The 21,704-nt window shown below is 48.0% G+C and overlaps 1 protein-coding gene across 1 annotated transcript; it reads right to left on the bottom strand.

The window, feature by feature from the left end:
• Nucleotides 1–2,407: 2,407 nt before the first annotated feature.
• Nucleotides 2,408–21,202, bottom strand: SCN3B (sodium voltage-gated channel beta subunit 3). Its single transcript, XM_032802341.2, has 7 exons — nucleotides 21,155–21,202; nucleotides 19,764–19,967; nucleotides 10,466–10,629; nucleotides 7,010–7,235; nucleotides 5,489–5,627; nucleotides 4,588–4,683; nucleotides 2,408–3,058 (listed from the first exon to the last, which is right to left on the bottom strand). The coding sequence occupies exons 2-6, from the start codon at nucleotides 19,816–19,818 to the stop codon at nucleotides 4,620–4,622; spliced, it is 648 nt and encodes a 215-aa protein (XP_032658232.1). The 5' UTR covers nucleotides 19,819–19,967; nucleotides 21,155–21,202; the 3' UTR covers nucleotides 2,408–3,058; nucleotides 4,588–4,619.
• Nucleotides 21,203–21,704: the final 502 nt, after the last annotated feature.

The following is a 21,704-nucleotide window of genomic DNA, read 5'->3' as shown; positions in this document are numbered from 1 at the left end:
CAAGTAGTGCTGCTACATTCCTGGACTACTTTTCCCACAGAAGGGCCTGGTGCCTGCAGCCAGATTCAGCTGAGTAAGGATTTACTCACATCCACAGGAGTGCGTTGTCTGATCATCCCCATAGTGGGCATTTCCCCTCTGCATAATCACATTCTAAACTGGGAGGGAGAGATACAGGCCAAGGCTCACCTCTGTCTTGTTGACTAGTCTGTGGTGGCAACACAAGCTCTGCGGCTAGGCCACATGCAGAAGGAAGAGCAGTTGTGTTTTGAGGCAGTGTCTGGCTAACTGTGTTTGGCTCTGTAACTAATAAACTTTGCGCTGTGCGCAAGGTGTGGTAAAGATACTTACCTGTTAGGAAACTACGAACTATAAAGGCTGCACAGCCCAATCTCAATGTAAAGTAGCTAGAACAATGGAAAGTACATTATGAATAAAAGAAGTATTCAACAAATGACAGTGACATTTGAGTTGTGTTTTTTTATTGTGCTACCTAATTCTAAGTCTCTTGTTATTTCCATATACAGAGAAGGGTCTTTCCTGACACCAGTGGGGGTTGATCTTCCCAGATGACACATTATCTTTAACCGTGGGGCAGTGCTATCTCACTCTCCCATTTTCAATCAAATGATAAGGAGTCCTAATACAGCTTTCCCAACAGATGGGTTCCCCCTACTTAAACATATTTGAGACAGTAATAGTGTCTGTCTATAGGAGCACTTCATAAATTACAGGGTTAGTGGAAGACAACAGAAAAAAGCATCTGGTTAGTTTAGAAAATCAGAAAGGTGTGGGGAATAAAAACATGGCCCTTCCTTTACTTTAAGGGGGCTGTCCAGGAGCCTTAACAACTGAGGAGGTGAAGTAACTTGCCTCAAGTCCCACAGCACAGTGAGTGCATCACAATCAAGCATAGAATCCTCGAGTCATGACTCATTTCCTCTGCTCTAGCTTATACATTATGGATTGAGGGTTAATATTCCTCCCATAGCCTTTTAGGCTGACTAGGCTGGCCTAGGAAAAATGCAGACTTCCATCATGACCTAAGTAAGGGAGGGTTCTTCCTCTATTTTAAGCACTGGGTTCTAAGAAACCAGTGCCCAAGCTAAGGCACTGCTGATGAAGCATGCTTAATCCATGGATGGGCTCAAGCTGTATGCCTGGGATCTGGTTTCAGACACCCTGTGGGTTAGGGCTGTTTGGAACTGGGTTTTAGATTTACAAAGAATCAGGGCATTCTGCAGCTCCTGATCCTAATTGGGTCTCTGAATAACAATCACCTAGAATTCTGGTTTGGGTCTGTCTAACTTTAAATGACCGAGCAATTTGCATAACAAAGCAGAGTAATTCCATATGCAGGAAGCATGCCTGACTCAGTGAGTGCTTTATTTATTTAGGAGCAAACAGCATGGAAGATTCAACTTAACTCTTGCAAGCTGTATAGCAGTCATTGCAGCAGGGGATATCACATCATCTGCTAGGAGCAAAGACTCATTTCCTGAAAAATGGCATTCAGCAGCATTTCACCTTCATGTGCCACTTCTACATATAGACAAATGTTTTCCCCAATAATCTCAGGTTCTAAGACTAATGTTTCTGTGAATGGGAAACTACAGTCACCATGTTTAAATGTTTTACATTTAATAAAGCCTAACCCCCCCACCTTGCTACTGTATCTGCAACTGTTTATATACTGTTGCAGTGCAGTACTGTGTTTGTAAGTGAAACTTAATTTACACAAGAATGGTTCTGCAATAATAGATCACATGAGACTAACACTGAGTATTCAGCATGGAGAATCATCACCACAAGAAACACATTCAGGGCTATGGGAGAAAACTGGTTGCCTCTAGATGGTGCAACTGTCCCACCATGACTTTCAATTAGTTATAAAAAGCTCCACAAATTCCCAAGCTGCCTCATCATTTTCCTGTTTGGGAATAATCAGTCTGTTTCATTCGCTTGCTTACCTAAACCAGACTCTCTCCTCCCTTCAGGGGCTCCGACCTTTAACGTTCTTCCATTTGAGGACACTTGGCTAATTTCAGGGACTATTGTCTCCCAGGGATGCTCTTCTGTGGTTGTTGGAGGACACTAGTTGGTAGGTTATTTCCATGATAAGTAAACGCTACTGTGTAAGTTAACACAGCACAGCTAATAGAGACAGGTAGAACTCTGACAAACAGTTGCCAAATGTAACTAACATAACTTCTTGGAATCCTTGCAGTTTATAGCAGGGAAACCCAAGTTAGCAGTGGTACAGCCTGAGGGCATGGCTATTCAGGGTTAGCGTGCGGCAAGCTAGGCCATAAATCTACATCCCATTAGCTTGCCATGGGGTAACTGGCTGTGTGAAACCTGCTACAATATGCTAAATGTTCTGCAGCAGATCAAAGCACACTATGGAACTTGTAGAATGCAGCAGGGTGTGCCTGGCAAGCTAGTGCATGTAGATTGCTGCCCACTAGTTCTCTGCATGCTGAGTGCTGTTGTACATTTTTTGCAGCTCTAAGCTTCTGCTTCTCCATATCCTTGTCCTAGGTTTGCAACAGCAGCCTACAGTCCAGGGCAGCATGGAGAGCAAGCATTTGAATGGTAAATAGTAAGCACTGCAATGGAGCAGGATTATGATATTCTTTTTAATTAAAGCGACTGTTCAGGCTTTATCAAAAGGTTGAGCACAATGCTAAGATGACCATGCTGATGGCCATGTGTGTCAGGGTAATGTGACATACCCCTCAGTGCTGCAGTGTCGAAATAGCATATTTTGCAAAGGAATATGGTGAGGGTAATAAATGATACTTGTATTTACAAGGCCACTGGATGAGAGTGGGGGCAAAATTTAGGCAGGAGCAGTGCCACCCGCACCCCAACCCCCTTTCCTCAGCATGCTTCAAAGGAGAATCCTTTAGCAAATGGAGTCATGAAGCCAAAGTCAAGGCTGTGCAATGTCCAAGGCCAGTGGAAGAGAATTTACACTTGCCGCTTATTTGCTCCTGGTGCTGTAGAGTTTCCCAAACCTGGCTGGAGTGACTTGGTCCTTCCAACTTCAGACTTCCTGCAAGGAACAGGAAACACCCCCCCCCCCCCATACACACACACTTTGTGATTAAAGCTTCCTTACTAGAGGCATGGTCTTGTATACCATGATAAATGAGGTTACTTCTGCTCATACCACCCGAGAGGCTGCACAGACAGCTGCATTGTATGCACTGTTGCATTTCTAGCAATCAGAGATGGGCCTTTGAGTTCTAAACTTTGGCTCTGAGCCCTATGTGTGAAAATAGAAAGGGCAGCATCTTTTGGAAATAGCAAGGGGGAACTATATTTACACACTTCTGAAATGGCAACAGGTTTGTTTGTTTTAATTTGGAAGAGCTGGTCAGGGTGGCATACACCACACCCAGTGAGCAACCAGAGCCATACCTCAGTTCCCTGCTGACTTAGGGTGCATTAGAAGAATGTCTACAAAATGTGAAGGGCTGGGCTATGGATAGTAGTTAAGGAAAACTGGTTCAGCACTAGTATGGAACTCTGGATTAACTGGCTGAAACTTGGGGATTTTGTTACTGACACATTTGCTTTCTTTCTGACTGAGAACCCAAACAGATGTACTAAAGTTTCCCCAGCAAATTGTAGGTTCCTGAAAATCTTGTTTCAGAAACGCCAAAAAGACAGTGTTCCTGAAAGGAAATGCAAAATTGTCCAGAATTTCAAAGCTGCCACAGAGCAGGGAGCTTGCCACCCCCGAGGCCCAGCTTCAACTAGGTTTCAATGGAAAATGGCTGAGCAGCTCTACTGTGGAGAAACTGGGTTCAATTCCCTGCTTTACTATAGACTGTGTGTGACTTGAGCAAGTCTGCCTCAATTTCCCTATCTGTAAAATGGAGCTAATAGCCCTGTCCTGCTTCACAGAGGTGCACGTGAGGAGAAATATTGAGTGTTCAGCTATTGTGGGTCACATCAGTGTCTATGATAAATACATTCCTGGCAGAACAAGGCTACAGCACAGCCAGGTCTTTTGCTATTAAGATTTAAAAAATAATCTTAATGCACTCACAACCTATACATGCTTTACTGCTTCTAGAACCATGGTGGAAGTGTCGGACCCAAAGTAAGCCTGGGATACATAGATCCCTCCCCCATTTCTCCAAGCCTTTTGCCAGGCTGACATAACCACCCCATCTTCCTGCACCTCTCCCCCGTGGTTTTAGGGTGCCCCAGACAGCAGGGAGCAGGATCAGCCACATGTGCACAATGCTCTAGCCCAGGGGTCGGCAACCTTTCAGAAGCAGTGTGCTAGGTCTTCATTTATTCACTCTAATTTAAGGTTTTGCGTGCCAGTAATACATTTTAATGTTTTTAAAAGGTCTTTCTATATGTCTAATTTTAAATGAAGCTTCTTAAACATTTTAAAAACCTTAACATACAATAGTTTAGTTATATGTTAAATTAAAATGCAGAGGCCCCAGGACCAGTGGCCAGGACCTAGGCAGTGTGAGCGCCACTGAAAAAAATCAGCTCACTTGTCACAGGTTGCCTATCCCTGCTCTAGCCATACCCTTGTTTTGTATCAAGCTTGCATACCTTATTGCAGGTCATGGCCCATCTACTCTTGGCTACTCCTCCACGGGCACAGCGCAGTTGTCCTTATTTTCCGATGGAACAGCGAGGTAGTCAGTCCTACAGATCAAAGGAGAGCGCTCACCACAGGTAAAAAGAACCCCGGGTGGGTGCTAGCTGCAAGCATAAGCTGAGATGCTTCAAGGGTCAGACTGGTTCAGAGTTGCCATGCTTTGAATGTCCTGATTTTCAGAGGCACCGAGCATGTGTAACTTGGCACCTCTGACATGTCAGCCCTTAACTGTCCTTGGCTGAGTAAAACGCAGGGTGACTCTCGGTGCAGAGAACACCCCTTCCAAAAACGTTTTTGGTGTGCTCCTTCCTCAAGGGCAGGTGTAGAGTTTGACCCAGGATAAAGTCAAATATTTTCTCCCCACTCCACACTAAGGGCCTTGTTATCTGATGTACATATAAGGAGGGAAACATACAGCATGGAAATAGTGGAATAATCCCCAGCTGTGTCACAGTGGGGCAGTCTTTGCCTCAGTTTTTAAAAACAGCATGTGATGCTTTTCATCATGAGTTTGGCATATTTCATGTAGGTCCTGGGAAAGTGTCTCCACCATTTGACAAGGTGCCTTCCAATATCCCAGTTATGGGCACTGCACAGCTTGACCAACATGCCTTCACTCTGAGTTGAAACACTATCCTTTGCTAACCTAGTTTATAGCCTCTCTCAGGAGGGACTCAATCCTGCTACATTTGACAAGGATTCTGAGATGCAGCCACAGAAATGAATACAAGCTCAAAATGCTTTTAATGGTGGCCAGATCCCTTGGTGAATCCTCTGAACCACACCCCCCATTTTTTCTGCTGCAAGTGAGAAGCTTGCTCCCTTATGGAGGCCTGTAGGATTTTTACTTACGCATTTTCTTGTACAGTCTCCTCTGCTTTGGAGACCTTCCTGTAGCAATAGACCATTTCTATCAGCAGCCACAAGGTGAGGAAAACCAGGAGAATATACATCATAATTTCAGAGATGACAGATGTGAAATCTTCTCCAGCTGTTGGGGAAACAGAATTAAAATAAATCACTGATCTCTCAGACAATGGTGCAGTACAAAATTGGTTCTCCAAGAACCAGCCCTCTCCTGTTTTCAGCCAGATAGAGTTATCTGCAAGAATGAGCAACAGAAGACACAGGACTGTCAGCTTAAGTACCTCTGTTATTGGAACTAAGGCCAGCAGGCTGAGTCCTCTGCAGAAAGTGGGGGCAGGGTCTCAACTGCCATTTGAATGAGTAGCTGTGAAGCAGCTTATGAGGCTGTAGCTAAAGGAAGAATGGAGCCTGGCAATATAGCTGCATGTCACCTTGAACTGCAGCACCTGAGCAACCATCTGTTGCTCCTCTCCCCAAACCAGCTGCAGGAAGTGGAGGAAGACTCAACCTGGTCTGAGGGGGACAGGGTTTGGTTATGGGGAGACTTTCATCAGCTGTTCCATCCTGCATGCTGGTGGAAATAAGAGATGATGTGCTCAAGCTTGCCACTATTTCCAATCATGTTCTCAGAGCACGCACATGAATGACGCCCCCCCCCCCCCGGCTCAATTTTAACCAGTCTTATCCTGGATGCTGATTTGTTTTCATGGTGCTCTGTCTAACCCCTCATGCATTGCTAGATGTCCCATGCAGCAATGAGGTGACTATCAGAAAGGAATACAGAATCAAAATCCTTTTAATGGTGGCCAAGAAATAGCAGGACTTAGAGCGGAGAAGGGAAAGAGAGATTCACAATCAGGACAGATATAGTGTAGAAATCCTGGCCCGCTGAAGCCAGTGACACCACTCGTACTGACATAGTACGGCCAACATTTCACCGATTGAGGGAGAAGGGAGAAATGCATGTGAAGAGAAGAGGAATGCACAGCTGGAGGCAGGAAAGAAAGAAGGAGATGGAGAGAGATCATACCTAGTGAGGGGAGGGAGGAAAAGAGAAGAGGTGAAGGGAAGCCATCGCCAGTTCATCAACTGCACTGCTGCTGCTCCCTGTTAGAATGGTGTACCGAGAACCACTAAGGAGTAGTGTGTGCACTGAGCTGAAAAACAGGAAGCCCATTGCACTTCCTGCTTGGTACAGCATGTTTCTCTGGTGGTTCCCCTGCCCAGGAGCTGTGGGATGAGCCCAGGACACATTTCTGAGCTCTGAAACTGGGACTACACCTAGCACAAGAGGTGCAGAGTTTCATATCAGAACCCATGTCAGACTTGTAAGAAAGTGTGGCTAGGGAAACAGAAGTGTCTGCCCATGACCTATTTGCTAGCAGCTTCCCCACTCCTCACGAGGGATACCACTGAAAAGAGCATTGTCTGGTTTGCAATAGACATGGCCAGTGGCAAGGCAGGTCATGCCCAATGGTTCAAATCATTTCCACCAGTCCTCCATACCCTCCTCTACCACAGTGAGATGGATCAATCTGGAGCTTGTGAAGAGTGGGCGATGAATCTCAAAGTCAAATTCCCGGGTGATGTTACAGGTGTAGATCCCCGAATCATTCAAGGTCACATTTAATACAGTGATGGACACATCCTGCATGTCTTTGCTTCCATTCCATTGTAGCCGGCCACTGAAGCGGCTTGGAAATTCATGGTATACTTTTCTGTATTCATAGATCTGTAGAGAAATGGGGGAATAAGGAACAGTCAGTCAGTCACCTATCAATTTGTGGATGCATCCTACTCCCCACCTTGGGATTCCCCTCTAGCTAGGGACAGTTCCCACCTATCAGCTGGTTTAGAGTTTCTCTTCCTGAAGCATCAGGTATTAATACTTCTATAGTGCTCTTCACCTGGAGATCTCAAAACAAATAGAATTATTTCCATTTTACAGGTGGGGAAAATGAGGCACCAATAGGCAAAGTGACTCATCCAAGATCAAAGCACGTCTGAGGCAGAAATGGAACAGAACCCTTATCTTTCAGGCTAGAGCTTAAATCCATTGGATTATGCTACCATGTTAAATACAAACAATTACGCACTGGAAATTGGCATCCAAACAAAGATATTGTAAGAGAAAACTGAAAGTGTGATAACGATAAATAATAACTTATTTACACAGGGTGACAAAGCTCCAAGCCTGTATTGGTGGGTCCCATGCTTCTAGGTGGATTCAGTGGCCTCAGAAGGTCACTAAGGCCCTCACTATGACCTCCCTTTCTCTGTACAGTGAGAAAGGTCAATTTATTGAGCTACTTTCATTACAGGACAGTCTGGAAGGTGGAATACCCATAATCTCTGTTGCTCTTTAGAGCTCAGCAGGCACAGTCTAGCCTTCTGCCTGGACCAAAGTCCACTTCCCTTCTCAATGAGATCTCTGTAGAGCATGGGAGGAGAAGAGAACCACCCTCTACTCCAGGTTCTAGCCCTAGGATCCTAATGGTAGCAGTTGTTGGCATCTTTACCTTCACCACTGACAATGCTTTGATTCCCTGGGCTTCTTCCTAGTGGTCCCCTTTTCCTAACATCACCCTTACTTCAGGATTCAGCAACACTTCTTCTCCTCCAGCTCTTTCTAGTTAGGCTTTTTTTTCAAAAGGAGCCAGATAGGAGAGCTTTTAAGCAGTATGAGTGGCACCTTAATTGGTTCCAGCTGTCTCCATTAGTGCAACAGCCTTAACTGACCCTTTGCTAGTTAATAAAGGTCAGGTGCAAGCATTAGTCTAATAACTTTAAATGGTTAAATTGGTGTCAGGTGCCTTGAATGGCCTGGAATAGATTTTGTTTAGCTATTCAGGGAACAGGGACCTGCTCATTCTGAAGCTGATATACCAACAGGACTACTCTCTGATATCTTTCTGGTTTGAGTCCATCATAACAGCCATGAACATTGGATTCCTGATTTTCACCCTGTGCTGAGCTGAGCCTTCCTTTCTGCACGCTCAGTTTTATGAGTGTAAGTTGTGCATTGAGGTCATTTTGATGAATGGGTGTATCCATAGAGCAGGTCCTTGTGTGTCTAAATGTCCTAACTTGTGCCCAGGAATAATTGCAGATAACAAAACTCTACCCACTATTATTTGCCCCCACAAATTGCAAGTGCAAGAAGGGAGGCAAGTGTTTAAAAATCAGATTCATCTCCCTGTACTGACAGGCATAGAGGCTGCCTATTGGAAGCTCAGATGAGAAGCACTGTATGGTGGTTTAGGAGGTTGGGGAGAGCATGTGGACCCTCTTGTCAGTATCTAGTGGATAACAGTCCACACCATTAAAACATCCCCTAAGTCACTCATTAGCATGCTCAGCAGATAAGCCAACCCTGAATCCCCTTCTCATCCTTCCAAGTGGTCCCTCCAGATCAGAGCTCAAAACAGTGGGGATGTATCTGGAACTCGCCATTGCCACTAACTTTGTTTTCTGGATGAAACAAAGACTTTGCACATATGAAAACATGCAAAAACTGCATATATTCAGACTTCCAAGTAATCAGGACTAAGAAACCTGTTGCTTCTTTTCCATCATATCCACATCCATCTATTTTAACTCATTTAGAAGGACAGTTCCAACATCCTCCCAGACAGCATTCAAAGGAGCACACAGAGACAGTCTAACCGTGCTTCCTGAATCAGATGATGGAGTAACTTTCACAGGGATGTCACTGTGCCATCATCATTAAAATGGCAGGTGACAGAGCTATGTAGCGCTAAAGCCTGGCCTCAGGGAATTCAATGGTTATAATTCCATGGATATCAATAGGATGAGATTTGACTTAAAGAGAACAATGGTTGGGCATGAAGGTGAGATCTCGGGGTTAAATTCTGATGTCAGGAATTGGGATTCCTAAATTCTGTTCCTGGTTCTGACATGGCTTTCATATGTCTCCAAATTTATATCTAGACTGTTCAGCCAACTAACTGGCACATCATAATGGGTAACAAGATGCGGCAGTCCATCCTCCAATCTTCTAATTGTGCACTCTCCAGCCACGTTTGACTGTTTGCATCAGTACCCTGCAGTCACACCGTGAAGTTTGAGCAAAGCCAAATTACTGTATTGTGGCTGCTCCTCTGGCAGTCTCAGCCAGCAGCCTGTTAAGCCTAATCTAGGATCTGGGTTCTGGGGGAAACACATCAGCTGCCTTCTCCTGTAAGTAGCATAAAGCAAAATAAAATTAGGCAAAATGCATAATGCAGGCTTGCACTCTGCCACTGACCAACCCTGTAACTCTGGGCAAGTCAGTTCATGTTTCAGTGCCTGTTTCCCCTTCAGCTGCCTTGTCTAATTAGGCTGTAAATTCTTTGGGAAAGGGCCCGTCTCTTACTATATGTATGTACAGCACCTCAAACAATGGGGTCTTGAGCTTTATTGGGCCTTCTGAGTGCTGCTGCATGACAAACAATCAACTCAATTTATAGATCAGTGATATTAGGAGGAGACAGTTATGAGACAATGTTTGTAAAGTGCTTGACATGCATCCGACGAAGTGGGTATTCACCCACAAAAGCTCATGCTCCAGTACATCTGTTAGTCTATAAGGTGCCACAGGACTCTTTGCTGCTCTTGTAAAGTGCTTTGATATCTCTGGGTGAAAAGTGCCATATAAATGAAAACACTGTAGTGCAAGGGTGGGGTTAAATAACTGAAGGAGCATTGTCATCTTCAATATTGTGTGAGTGGCCTCTGGACATTTCTGTCTTCCTCAAATCAAACTTCAGATGTGACACACACATCACCTGTTACACTTACTTTTCTTATTTTCCTTGTGTGACCCTCACCAAAACCGTACCACAAAACCGAAGTTAATGTTCTCCCAGGCCTTTTTCCCTCGCTCTCCCCATACATTCCCTGGACATTTTCCCCATACTAAGGGGTATGATAGCAATGAATTAGGTTAGCAAATATACATACCAGCTCATCTTTCCCCCTTTCAGTCTTGTAGAACCATTCCACCACGGTGCTTGCAGAAACCTCTTCTCTCTTCATGCAGGAGATACAGAGCAGCTTCATGTGAGTTCCTTGGACAGCCTCCGTCTCTGATGGGACTTCCACACAGACTGGAGAACAGACGCCAACTGAAGACCATGGGGGCAGAATAGCGAGACATAGAGAGAAACACCGGGATAGAGATGGAGAAAAACAGATGATCTGTTATTCAGGTCTCTTATTATAGACACATAATAAACCTCAGTGGAAAACCATCTGATTTATTACTAATGCTCATGGACAATGGATAAAAGTCTAAACCGGCAAGTTTTACAAACCTTCCTTCTCCAAGCTGAATTATATAAGTACATAATAATTAACGTGTGATTGCTGTGGGCAAATTCTTCTTGACAGCAGCTGCTTTGCCACATTTTAAGTCCTTTTTCAGAGTAATTACTGCTACTTTAGAGAGGAAGCAACATAGTACATTCTCTCCCTCCCACTAACACTCAAGCATGTAGAGAACTCTGTTACAGCACTTACTGACCTCTGTATTAGAACAACCTCTGAATCCAGCCTCTAGGAGCAATTGTGCCATAAGTGAAGCGGGATGAATGTTTCAGGGTGATGATGTGTCCAAACCTGACAATTAGAGTTTGTCAGGCTCAACTCTTCCAGTTTTGTGGTTTTGTAATTTTTATTTAAGCATAAGAGGCTTGGAGTCAGGCAGAATTGGCATCTAGGGTAAACTACAGAGTCGGTATGTATGCTAGCCAAAAAGGCTTTCAATTAGGTCAATGTAAAAATTGGCAGGTGTAAAATATTTCCCTCTGTAACAAGGCAGAATGCTCCTACTCATCAAATGCTGCTATGATATAATGTAAACCCATGCTGCCCTGGGATGGGCAATATCCTCTCTAGTGTCCGCTTTGTACATGGCCACATATGTCTTCGCTCTGTCAAGATGCTAACTGTTACCTTCATCCTCTTTCCTATACATGGGGTCTGAACTTGCCTTTTGCAGCTGATTCACCTTAATTAAATATTATTTTGACTGACAGAAACCTGCTACCACCCTCCGTAGTCCTGTGGGTAGGCTATTCACCTAGATTAGGAAAGCCATGGGTTTAAATTCCCTGCTGTGATGATGGACTGCAAAGAGCCTTGTCTCCAACTACCTGGGTGCATGCCCTAGTTTCTAGTATCACGTGATTGGGGGCTTCCATGCTTTTGTCTGTTACTTGACACTGTTCCACATTAATTAAATATAACTTGGGCAAAAGCAAAGACACCACTCCCTCTAGCGTGCAGGGGTTTGGTTATGTCCTTGGGCTGTGGAAGGGGCAGGTTTACAAGTGCTCTCTGTGTGCCTTAAGAATGGCTGTGGATAGATGTTGACTGTAGCCTTCGTGGGTGTGCCTGGATCTTTGCTTTTTAGCAATGGGGGGCTTACTCTTGTCTGTGGAAGATGTTCCACATAAGCTAAATAGTATTTGGGACAGCAACTAGGTAAGGCTTCCTCTGTAGTCCACTGATTAGGCTATGTGAAGATATAGGTTCAAATGTGGCTGCATGTAACTACCCTAATACAGTACAGTGAGTGGGACAGCTTGCTTTCTTGCCTTTCAAAGCTGATCCACTTTAATTAAATGGCATTTGGTCCTCCTCCAAACCCAGTGCCCACTGTAGGCTGGTGGTTATGGTCCCCACCTGGGGTGCTGGAGCGGTGGGCTCAAATCTTGCCTGGTGTGTGTCCCCTGACCTCCCTGTAATAGGGAGAGGGTTAGTTGTTTCCTTCTTGCCGCTTGAAGCTGTTCCACTTTAGTTAAATGTGTTCTGGACCAACCCACCAACAACCCTCACTCTCTAGTCCAGTGGTTAGGATACTTGCCTGGTTTGTAGGAGATCCTGGTTCAAATCCCCCTGCTGCCTGTCAGCAGGGATGTGTAGAGGGATTTCCTGCCTTCTAGGTGACTGTCCTTTGTGGTGGGCTGTTGTCTTCTTGGGGGAGAGGGACTGCTCACCAGTGACTCTCCCCAGGAGGTGGCCAGCCCCCAGTTCACACCCCTCAAAAGAGCAGGGGAGTGCCCTGGGGTCTGCCACAACCTGGGTGTCAAGTATCAGAGGGGTAGCAGCAGCAGTGTTAGTCTGGATCTGTAAAAGCAGCAGAGAATCCTGTGGCACCTTATAGGCTAACAGAGGTTTTGGAGCATGAGCTTTCATGGGTCAATACCCACTTGGTTGGTATTCCTAACCCAGGTGTGTATTGTGATCATGGAGGACAAGAGAGAGGGTTTTACTGCTCAGCAGCAAAGCCCCTTTAGTTCAAGAGGCCCCCTTCTTCTGAAGGGGACCCAAACCACTGCACCACAGGTGTATGGGGGGGTGGCCCAGTGGCTGTTTAATTAGCTAATGACATGGCCCTTTCTTTCAATAGGAAACACTGAGGCATCCCTGTGATGGGCCTTTTGCTCAGCTACAAGGTGTCTCCTCTCACCTACCAGAGGCCTTCCTGTCCCACACAGCAGGGAGTGGAACCAGGGTCACCCACAATCCAAGCAAGCACCCTAACCCCCACACCATAGAGGGACTTGAGAGCTTACTCTGCTCCGGTTAATATATAGTTAAAGTGGAACGCTTGAGCGGTAAGAGATTGAGGCACCCATCCCTCTTCACAGTAGGGATTTGAACCCACACTGCTCTACTGCTGGGGAAAGTACCCAAACCACTGGACTATAGCAGGAACCACACAAAGCAGCTGGCCCGATTCTCATGTCATATTTACTGAACGTGTCCTACCTTCAACAGAAAGGACTGAGGGAGACTCCACAGCCCACTAGCCGAGGCACTTAAGCCATTGGGTTGAGAGGTAGGCAATCACCCTTCAAATCCCATCTCAGCAGCATAAAAGGGATTTGAACTGGCACCTACCACTTTTAAACAAACCCAGCCAAACCACCAGACCACAGAGGGACTCACAGGGCAGCAGTGGCCCAGTGACTGTTTAATTACCTAATGACATTGGCCACTTTCAATAGGGAACACTGAGGGAGCCAGCCCATTGGACCAACTCCTAGCCCAGCACTTAGAGCATTGACCTGCCAGGTTAAGAGATCAAGGTTTGAATCCCGTCTCGGGCAGCATAAAGGGGATTTGAACCCCAGCCTCCCACCAGCTGGCCACAAGCCCAACCACTAGACCACACAGGGCTGCTTGTTTGCACCTTCGCCCAATGAGTATGTAATGAAAGAGCAGCCGCTTCAACAGACAAGAGCAAGGGAGCCCCAGGGGCAGAATAGTGCCTAGCCCAGCACTTAGGCCCTTCACTTGCCAGGTAAGAGATCAAGGTTTGAATTCTGTCTCGGGCAGCATAAAGGAGATTTGAACCTCAGCCTCCTACAGGCTAATCATAGCCCCCAAACCACTGCACCACACAGGGCTCTTTGCCAAACTTACAACCCGATGAGTATGTAATGAAAGTGGAACCACTGCAGCAGAAAAAAAAACAGCCACAGCAAGAACCCCTCTTAACCCAACAGCAGGTTCACCTTGGAGGGAGGAGACGGCTGCCCCGGTCTTTTCTCAGCAAGCTGAGGAAGAAGTTGAACCCGCATCACTCGCATGCTGGGGAAGTACCCAAGCCACTGAACTACAAGGGACTCAGGCAGGTACTCTGGCCAGTTACTACTGAATGAAAGTGGCACAGCCTCAACACACTACTATGAGCAAGTCTCCTCAAGCTGTCCTATCCTTCAGGATCAGGGCTCACGCTCGAGAGACTGCAGAGCCCTCTTCAACTCTCTGCTCATCAGGCGGGGAGAAGGAAATTGGCCCAGTGTCCTTCTCCTAACCTCTGCTTGCCGGCGATGGCCTGGAGTCCCTCAGGTGACTTAAGTGCCTAATCCACTGAGTGTGAGCTGGTTAGGCACCTGCCGAATGCCCCGCAAGACAGCCCAGGGGGAAGGAGGCAGAGGCCTCTCGTGTCACTTTTAACCTAGCGGTTAGGGGCCTCGCCTGGGATGGGGGGCTCGGGGGCTGCTTCAGGCTCAGCTGGGAAAAGAGACAGTTAAGGCTGGATCTGATAGAGGTCTAGACAATCATGACATGGGTGTAGAACGAGACTCAGGGCGTGTTATTCACCCCTTCACGCAACGCAAGAACCAGGGGTCACCCGCTGGAATTAGTAGGCAGTGGGTGTAACCCAAACCAAAGGCAGTACAGGCAAGTCTCATCTTATGCTAATTTAACATGCGTGCCTGCGGGTTCGGCAAAAACAAAAACAAAAACAAAAAAAAAAAGAGAGAGAGACCAATAACAATTGAAATACTGTAGCTGTAGTGCGGGGGATTCCGCCCACCATTACACTCAATGTAATTGTGACTCTATGCGATTGTTGCTTTACGCGCCGCTGACAGCAGATTGTAACCCCGGCGTAAGATGAGCCTCGCCTGTACTTGGCCCCGCAATGCACAGTCAGCATGTGGAACTCGTCACCAACTGATGTGCGGCAGGCCAAAACCGGAAGTGGGTTCGAGAAAAAACTGAGAAAGTGCAGGGTGAATGGGTCCATCAGTGGCCGTTAGCCGAGACGGTCAGGGACGCGGCCCCGCCCTCGGGGCGTCCTTAGCCCGCTGCCTGCCAGCTGCTAGGAGGGGCCGACGGGCCGGATCGCTTGATAATTGGCCTCTTCGGTTCATTGCCTTTGAAGCGGCCGGCGTCGGCCACTGTGGGAAGACAGGACGGTGGGCTAGCTGGGCCACTGGTCTGATGCAATCTGCCCGTTCATGTTCTTAACTCTCCCCTCTGCCTGATGAGCGCAAGGGATTTGCAAAGGGCCCAGGTGAGTGCCCTAATCAGTGGGTCCCGGGCTACAGTGATGGGCGGCGCTCTCAGTTGAAGCTGTTACACTTTAATGTCAGGCTGCTGGGCTCAGTTAAAGGTTGTGGCTCCCTCCCTGATCCTATGGTTAGGCCTCACAGAGGGACCCTGAAGATGGCTCGTTCAAATCCCCCTTTTCCCTGCTGGGACGGTTAGGGGTTGAGGAAGGCTCACCTACAGCCTGTCTATGTTCTGTGGTTGGGTGGCTCTAGCGATGGGGGGGGGTCTCGTGATTCCCTTCTGCTTGCTCGTGAAGCTGTTCAACTTTAATGAACTATGATTTGGGTCACACAGCCCAGTACCTTCCTCCGTAGCCCAGGCCGTAGGCTATGGTGCTGGCTTGCAGCCGCTGTGGGTTCAAGTCATCCCTTTGCCTGTTGCAAGGGCCTCTGAAAAGAGATCACTTGTAGTGCTGGGGTGGATGAGTCCTTTGCTTTTTGCCCATAGAAGGTGTTCCACATGAATTAACTATTGTTGGGGCAAGCCTCTCATCCTCACTCCTTCCTTAGCCTAGTGGTTGGGCCGTATGTGTGGAAAGTGAGTGCTGTGGGTTCAAATTCCCTTATTAATGCCTTAGAAAGGCCTTGAGATCTGTCTGTAAGGCAGGCCTGTTGTGCATTCTCTGCTTTTTCAGGTACTGCTGGGGGCAGCTACCCTCTTGCCTGTGGAAGCTGCTCCACTTTAATGAAAGGGTTGCTCGAGCCAGCTTGGCAACAGCTCCCTGTGTAGCCTGATGCTTAGACTGCATGCCTGGGCTCGGGAGAAGTGAGTTCAAATCTCTCATGGGGCATGTGTGTTCCCCTTCTAGGGGAAGCGTTGGTGCTGCCTACTTTCTTGCCTTTCAAAGCTGTTTCACTTTAATTAAATGGTATTTGGGCCTCTTGTATTCCCACTACCCTCTGTAGGCTGATAGTTATGCTATGTAGCTGGGGTGTCAGAAATGGGGTTTTGAGTCTCACCTGGTGAGAGTCCCCTGACCTTCCTGCGAGGGCATCGTCTGTCTCCTTCTTGGCTCTTGAAGCTGTTCCACTTTAGTTAAATGTTCTCTGGGCCAGCCCCCCAACAACCCTCACTCTCTAGTCCAGTGGTTAGGATACTCGCCTGGGTTGTAGGAGATCCTGGTTCAAATCCCCCAGCTGCCTGTTCAGCAGGGATTTGCATAGGGATTTCCTGCCTCCTAGGTGACCGTCCTTTATGGTGGGCCATCCTTGTCCAAACCCCCCTCTCTTTCTCAAGAGGCCGTTGTCTTCTTGGGAGGGAGAGGGGATTTGGACAGGGATCGCTCACCAGCGACTCTCCCCAGGAGGTGGCAGCCCCCAGTTCACACCCCTCAAAAGAGCAGGGGAGTGCCCTGGGGTCTGCTACAACCTGAGCGTGTATCCTGATCATGGTGGACAAGAGAGAGGGGGGGTTTTACTGCTCAGCAGCAAAAGCCCCTTTAATTAAAAGAGCAAGAGGCCCTGTGACAGGCTTCCTGCTCAGCTAGGAGGGGGTCTCGTCTCGTCTCACCCTCCAGAGGCCCTCCTGGCCCACACAGGAGGGAGCTGAACCAGGGTCACCCACAATCCAAGCAAGCACCCTAACCCCCACACCATAGAGGGACATGAGAGCTTGCCTTGCTCCGGTTAATATATAGTTAAAGTGGAAGGCTTGAGCGGTAAGAGATTGAGGCACCCATCTCATCTCAGGGTAGGGATTTGAACCCACACTGCTCTACTGCTGGGGTAAGTACCTAAACCACTGGGCTATAGCAGGAACCATACAGAGTAGCTGGCCCGATTGTCATGTCATATTTACTGAACATGTCCTACCTTCAACAGAAAGGACTGAGGGAGACCCCACAGCCCACGCTACTTAGGCCATTGGGTTGAGAGGTAGGCAATCACCCTTCAAATCCCGTCTCAGCCAGCATAAAGGGGATTTGAACTGGCACCTGCCACTTTCTAAAGAAACCTAGCCAAACCACCAGACCGACTCACAGGACAGCAGTGGCCCAGTGACTGTTTAATTACCTAATGACATTGGGCCACCTTCAATAGGGAACACTGAGGGAGCCAGTCCATTGGACTACCTCCTAGTCCAGCACTTAGAGCATTGACCTGCCAGGTTAAGAGATTGAATCCCGTCTCAGACAGCATAAAGGGGATTTGAACCCCAGCCTCCCACAGGCTAGCCATGGCCCCCAGACCACTACACTACACAGGGCTGCTTGTCAAATTTAGGACCTGATGAATATGTAATGAAAGTGGAACCACTGCAGCAGAAAAAAAATCAGACATAGCCACCAGGCCCTAATGAGAACCCCTTTTAACTCAGCAGCAGCATGTTCACTTCAGAGAGAAGAGATGGCTGTTTCAGTCCCTTCTCAGCAAGCTGAGGAAGGAGTTGAACCTGTACCACCCACATAGTGGGGAAGTACCCAAACCACTGGACTACAGAGGGATTCAGACAGTCACTCTGGCCAGTTACTACTGAATGAAAGTGGCACAGCCTCAACACGCTACTATGAGCAAGTCTCCTCAGGCTGTCCTATCCTTCAGGATCAGGGCTCATGCTCAAGAGACTGCAGAGCCCTCTTCAACTCTCTGCTCCTCAGGTGGGGAGAAGGAAATTGGCCCAGCATCCTTCTCCTAACCTCTGCTTACCAGCGATGGCCTGGAGTCCCTCGGGTGACTTAGGTGCCTAACCCGCTGAGTGTGAGCTGGTTAGGCACCTGCCGAATGCCCCGCAAGACAGCCCAGGGGGAAGGAGGCAGAGGACTCTCGTGTCACTTTTAACGTAGCGGTTAGGGGCCTCGCCTGGGATGGGGGGGTCGGGGGCTGCTTCAGGCTCAGCTGGGAAAAGAGACAGTTAAGGCTGGATCTGATAGAGGTCTAGCCAGTCATGACATGGTTGTAGAATGTGACTCAGGACCTGTTATTCACCACTTCACGCAACACAAGAACCAGGGGTCACCTGCTGAAATTAGTAAGCAACGGGTTTAAAACAAACCAAATGCAGTACTTCTTCACGCAATGCACAGTCAGCCTCTGGAAGTGGCTGCCAGTTGACATGTAGAAAAAAACTATAAGTGGGTTCAAAAAATGAATTAGAAAGTTTGTGGTGAATGGGGCCATCAATGGCTATTAGCCAAGACAGTCAGAGATGCAGCCCCAGGCTCTGGGAATCCTTAAGCTCTTGCCAGATGCTGGGAGTGACCAACAGGGGATGGATCGCTTGATAATTGCCCTCTTTTATTGATTGCCTTGGAAGTATCTGTCATTGGCCATCATCGGAAGACAGGTTACCAGGCTAGATGGATTATCGGGCTGACCCAGTATGGCCGTTCTTATGTTCTTAATTTCCCCCTCTGCCTGACGAGGAGAAAGGATTTGAAAAGGGCTCACCTGCTGCCTGGATGAGTGCCCTAATCACTGGGTCCTGGTCTACAGTGTTGGGAGCACCCTCAGTTTTGCCTCTTGAAGCCATTCCACTTTAATTAAATATTATTTCAGCCAGATAATGGGCGAGGCTCTTTCTCTAGGCCAGCTTCTTAGGTGGGCTGTGAAGAGCTATTGGTTCAAATCCCCTTTCATAGAGTCATAGGGTTGGAAATGATGACAAGGGTCAAACCTTTCTGCCTGTTGAAGTGGGGGTTGAAGAGTGGTCTCTTGCAGCCCATACGTGTGCCCCGATGATATAGAAGTAGCTTCATTAAGCCAGGATTTCAATACTGTGTTGCTCTAGGGTAAATATTGGGACTAGCATGACTAGGTCCCTCTGGCAATTTCCCATTCAGACTGTTGACAGCACCACTGGAATAAGCACTCTTGGGAAAATGCAAAGAACATGTTGGACATTTCTTGGCACCAATAAGACATTTCCAAAAAATACAAATAAATCAAATAAAATAGGCATATTTGTAAAAACAGCAACAACCCTCTAGATTTCATAAGTAAATTGAAATAATTGCAATACAAATTCTCTTTGATTTACATGAACCAGGGGTCACCTGCTGACATTAGTAGGCAACAGGTTTAAAACATCAATCCATATGGTCTGCATGCTTTACATTTATATGCTTTCAGCCCCTTAGGAACAACTGAATGTTAAATCAACATATATAGTACTTTAAAACAAGAGTAAAGAAGAATAAGTAAAGCACACACAATCATTACAGAAAAACACAGCTTCTGTGATAAGGCCACTTAATAATATTCTAATTGATGCAATTAACTTAATACCAATGCCATTTCCTTCGCTCTGTCAACCAAACTAAAAGCCCTATTAACGCTGGAGTGTATTTGAGCGCGTTAGACAAGGCTCTTTGGGAGAAGCACGTCTTTAGAGGAACATGCCACAGCAGCCAAACTCAGGGCTGCTTGGAGGAACGCAATCCAACCCCACAAAGAATGGAGGCACCTACCCCATATAACCAACAGGACTGAAGAGAGACAGAAACCCATTGCGAGAGCAGCCATGATTCCTAGTGGGGATGGTTCTCAAGGTGAATAAAGGCTCTTTCCAAAAAGGATCCTTCTCCCCACGCCAGCCGTGCCCAGGTGCAACAGGGTATCAGACTGCCAGCTGATTCGTGCTTGTCTGCTGTGATCGGTCAGCGGGGATCAAGCTAGGGACACGGGGGAGGGAGGTGTGGGAGCAGGGAGCTCAGTGTGAGTTTAAGATGCCATTTTCTTGTGGGGAAAAATCCATGTAAGAAGCTAGCTTGAACCCCAAAGGGGCTGGCGTCAGCACCACGGACAGGTCTCCCGGGAGCCGGATCACCACCCCCTAGCCCTCCACCGAACGCAATCCTGGACAGCTCCACTCAGGAGGCGCTGGGCAGCCTGCTCTCTGCCGGGGTCGGTTGCAACCCTTCCTCCTCCTGGCCAGCGGTTGTTGCTAAGAGCAGCGCACCATGGAGATGGGGGCTCCGCGCACGGCACCCGCTGCTGAGTGCCAGGGGGATCGGCTTGGCGCACGCAATGCAACAGCCAGGGCCAGGGGAAGGTAGCTCCCTCCTGCTCTCCCGCAAATCAGATCCGCCCAGACCGCCCCAGAGCCCAGATCCAGCAGGATCTGGAGCAGCGGCGGCTGGGAGGGGCGCGTCCCTGGCCTGGGATCAGCCGCCTGGAGGCGCGTTTCTCTCCGCCCCTCCCGCGGGGCAGGTGCGTCCTAGCGCCCTGCGGCTGGGCAGCCTCCCTGCTACACACGCTTCCCCGGCAGCATCCGCAGCGAGCCCAGCCTTCCCGAGGGACGCTAGCCCAAGCCAAGCATGCGCAGACACCTCCCTTCCTCTCCCAGCCAGAGAGACAGACCCACCACCCCTGTCATCAGACAGCAGCCTCCGCTGCTGCCTCACCTGCCCTCCCCCTCCCCCCCGCCCCAGCATCTTTCTAGGCAATCAGAGCCTCCCTGCAGACTAATGATCATGCCAGAGCTTTCTAGCTAATAGCCAGGGCTCACTCCCCCTCCTCGCCTTTAGTTCCATCATCGCAGAGCAATAACAGCGAAATCCTCCTTCTGGAACAAGCCATGCACTCAGCGATCAGCGAAAGCATGTGCTGCTCGCTCTGAAAGGAATCCTGACGGGAGAGGTGGGGGGTGTCGTGCGGTAGCCTGCGCTCCTGTCTTATTTCTGGACATCGTCAACTCCACGCCAACAGAACGGCAAGAATTTGGCACTTGCATGTCACACCACGTGCCATTAGTTTAATCTGCTCGGATGTTTCCCCTGCCTGGGGCTTTTCACCGAGTGCTCTGGAGTCAGCCGAGAGATCACTAGCTTTGCATTTATTCTTCCCCATCTGCACTTACATGGCAGCTTTGCAAGGAGAGCTGCAGATAGTAGCATTACCCGTCCCAGCACCAAAATAAAGCTAGGGGAGGAGGCAGATATTTATCCACTGGCAGGACACAGGACGTCCTCGCCCAGTGAGGAGCTTAATTCTAACATTTGGAAGGCTCTGAAGGTCATTAATGTAACAGTAGGAAATACTGGGAAATCCTCTCTTCTCACGTATCAGCCTGTTCCCCAGCAGCTAATGCCAACAGCAGGCTGGGCTCTCTACTCTTAGAGGGGAGCCACAACACCCACCATGTATTCCTCCAATGCTGAAGGGCACCCAAGGTCACAGCTGAGCAGATCTGGGGAAAGCGGATGCTCATTAAATGCTCCCTCTTTCTTTCTTTCTTTCTTTCTTGTTTCCCCTTTTTTTCTTCTTGGAAGAAGCAGGATAGGGAGCAGCTGCTCCTCTGACAACAGGCTGAGACACATGGTCCTTTTAAGTAATCCTACTGCACCCAGAATCATAGGTGTAGTTTGACTTCTGTATGGGGTGGGGGAGGAAGGCAGCTCCAGTAAGGC

This window comes from Chelonoidis abingdonii, chromosome 18 (genome assembly GCF_003597395.2).
Source record: "Chelonoidis abingdonii isolate Lonesome George chromosome 18, CheloAbing_2.0, whole genome shotgun sequence".
NCBI classification, from domain to species: Eukaryota; Metazoa; Chordata; order Testudines; family Testudinidae; genus Chelonoidis; species Chelonoidis abingdonii.
The sequence above is the reverse complement of the archived record's forward strand: the minus strand, read 5'-3'. Positions and strand labels throughout refer to the sequence as shown.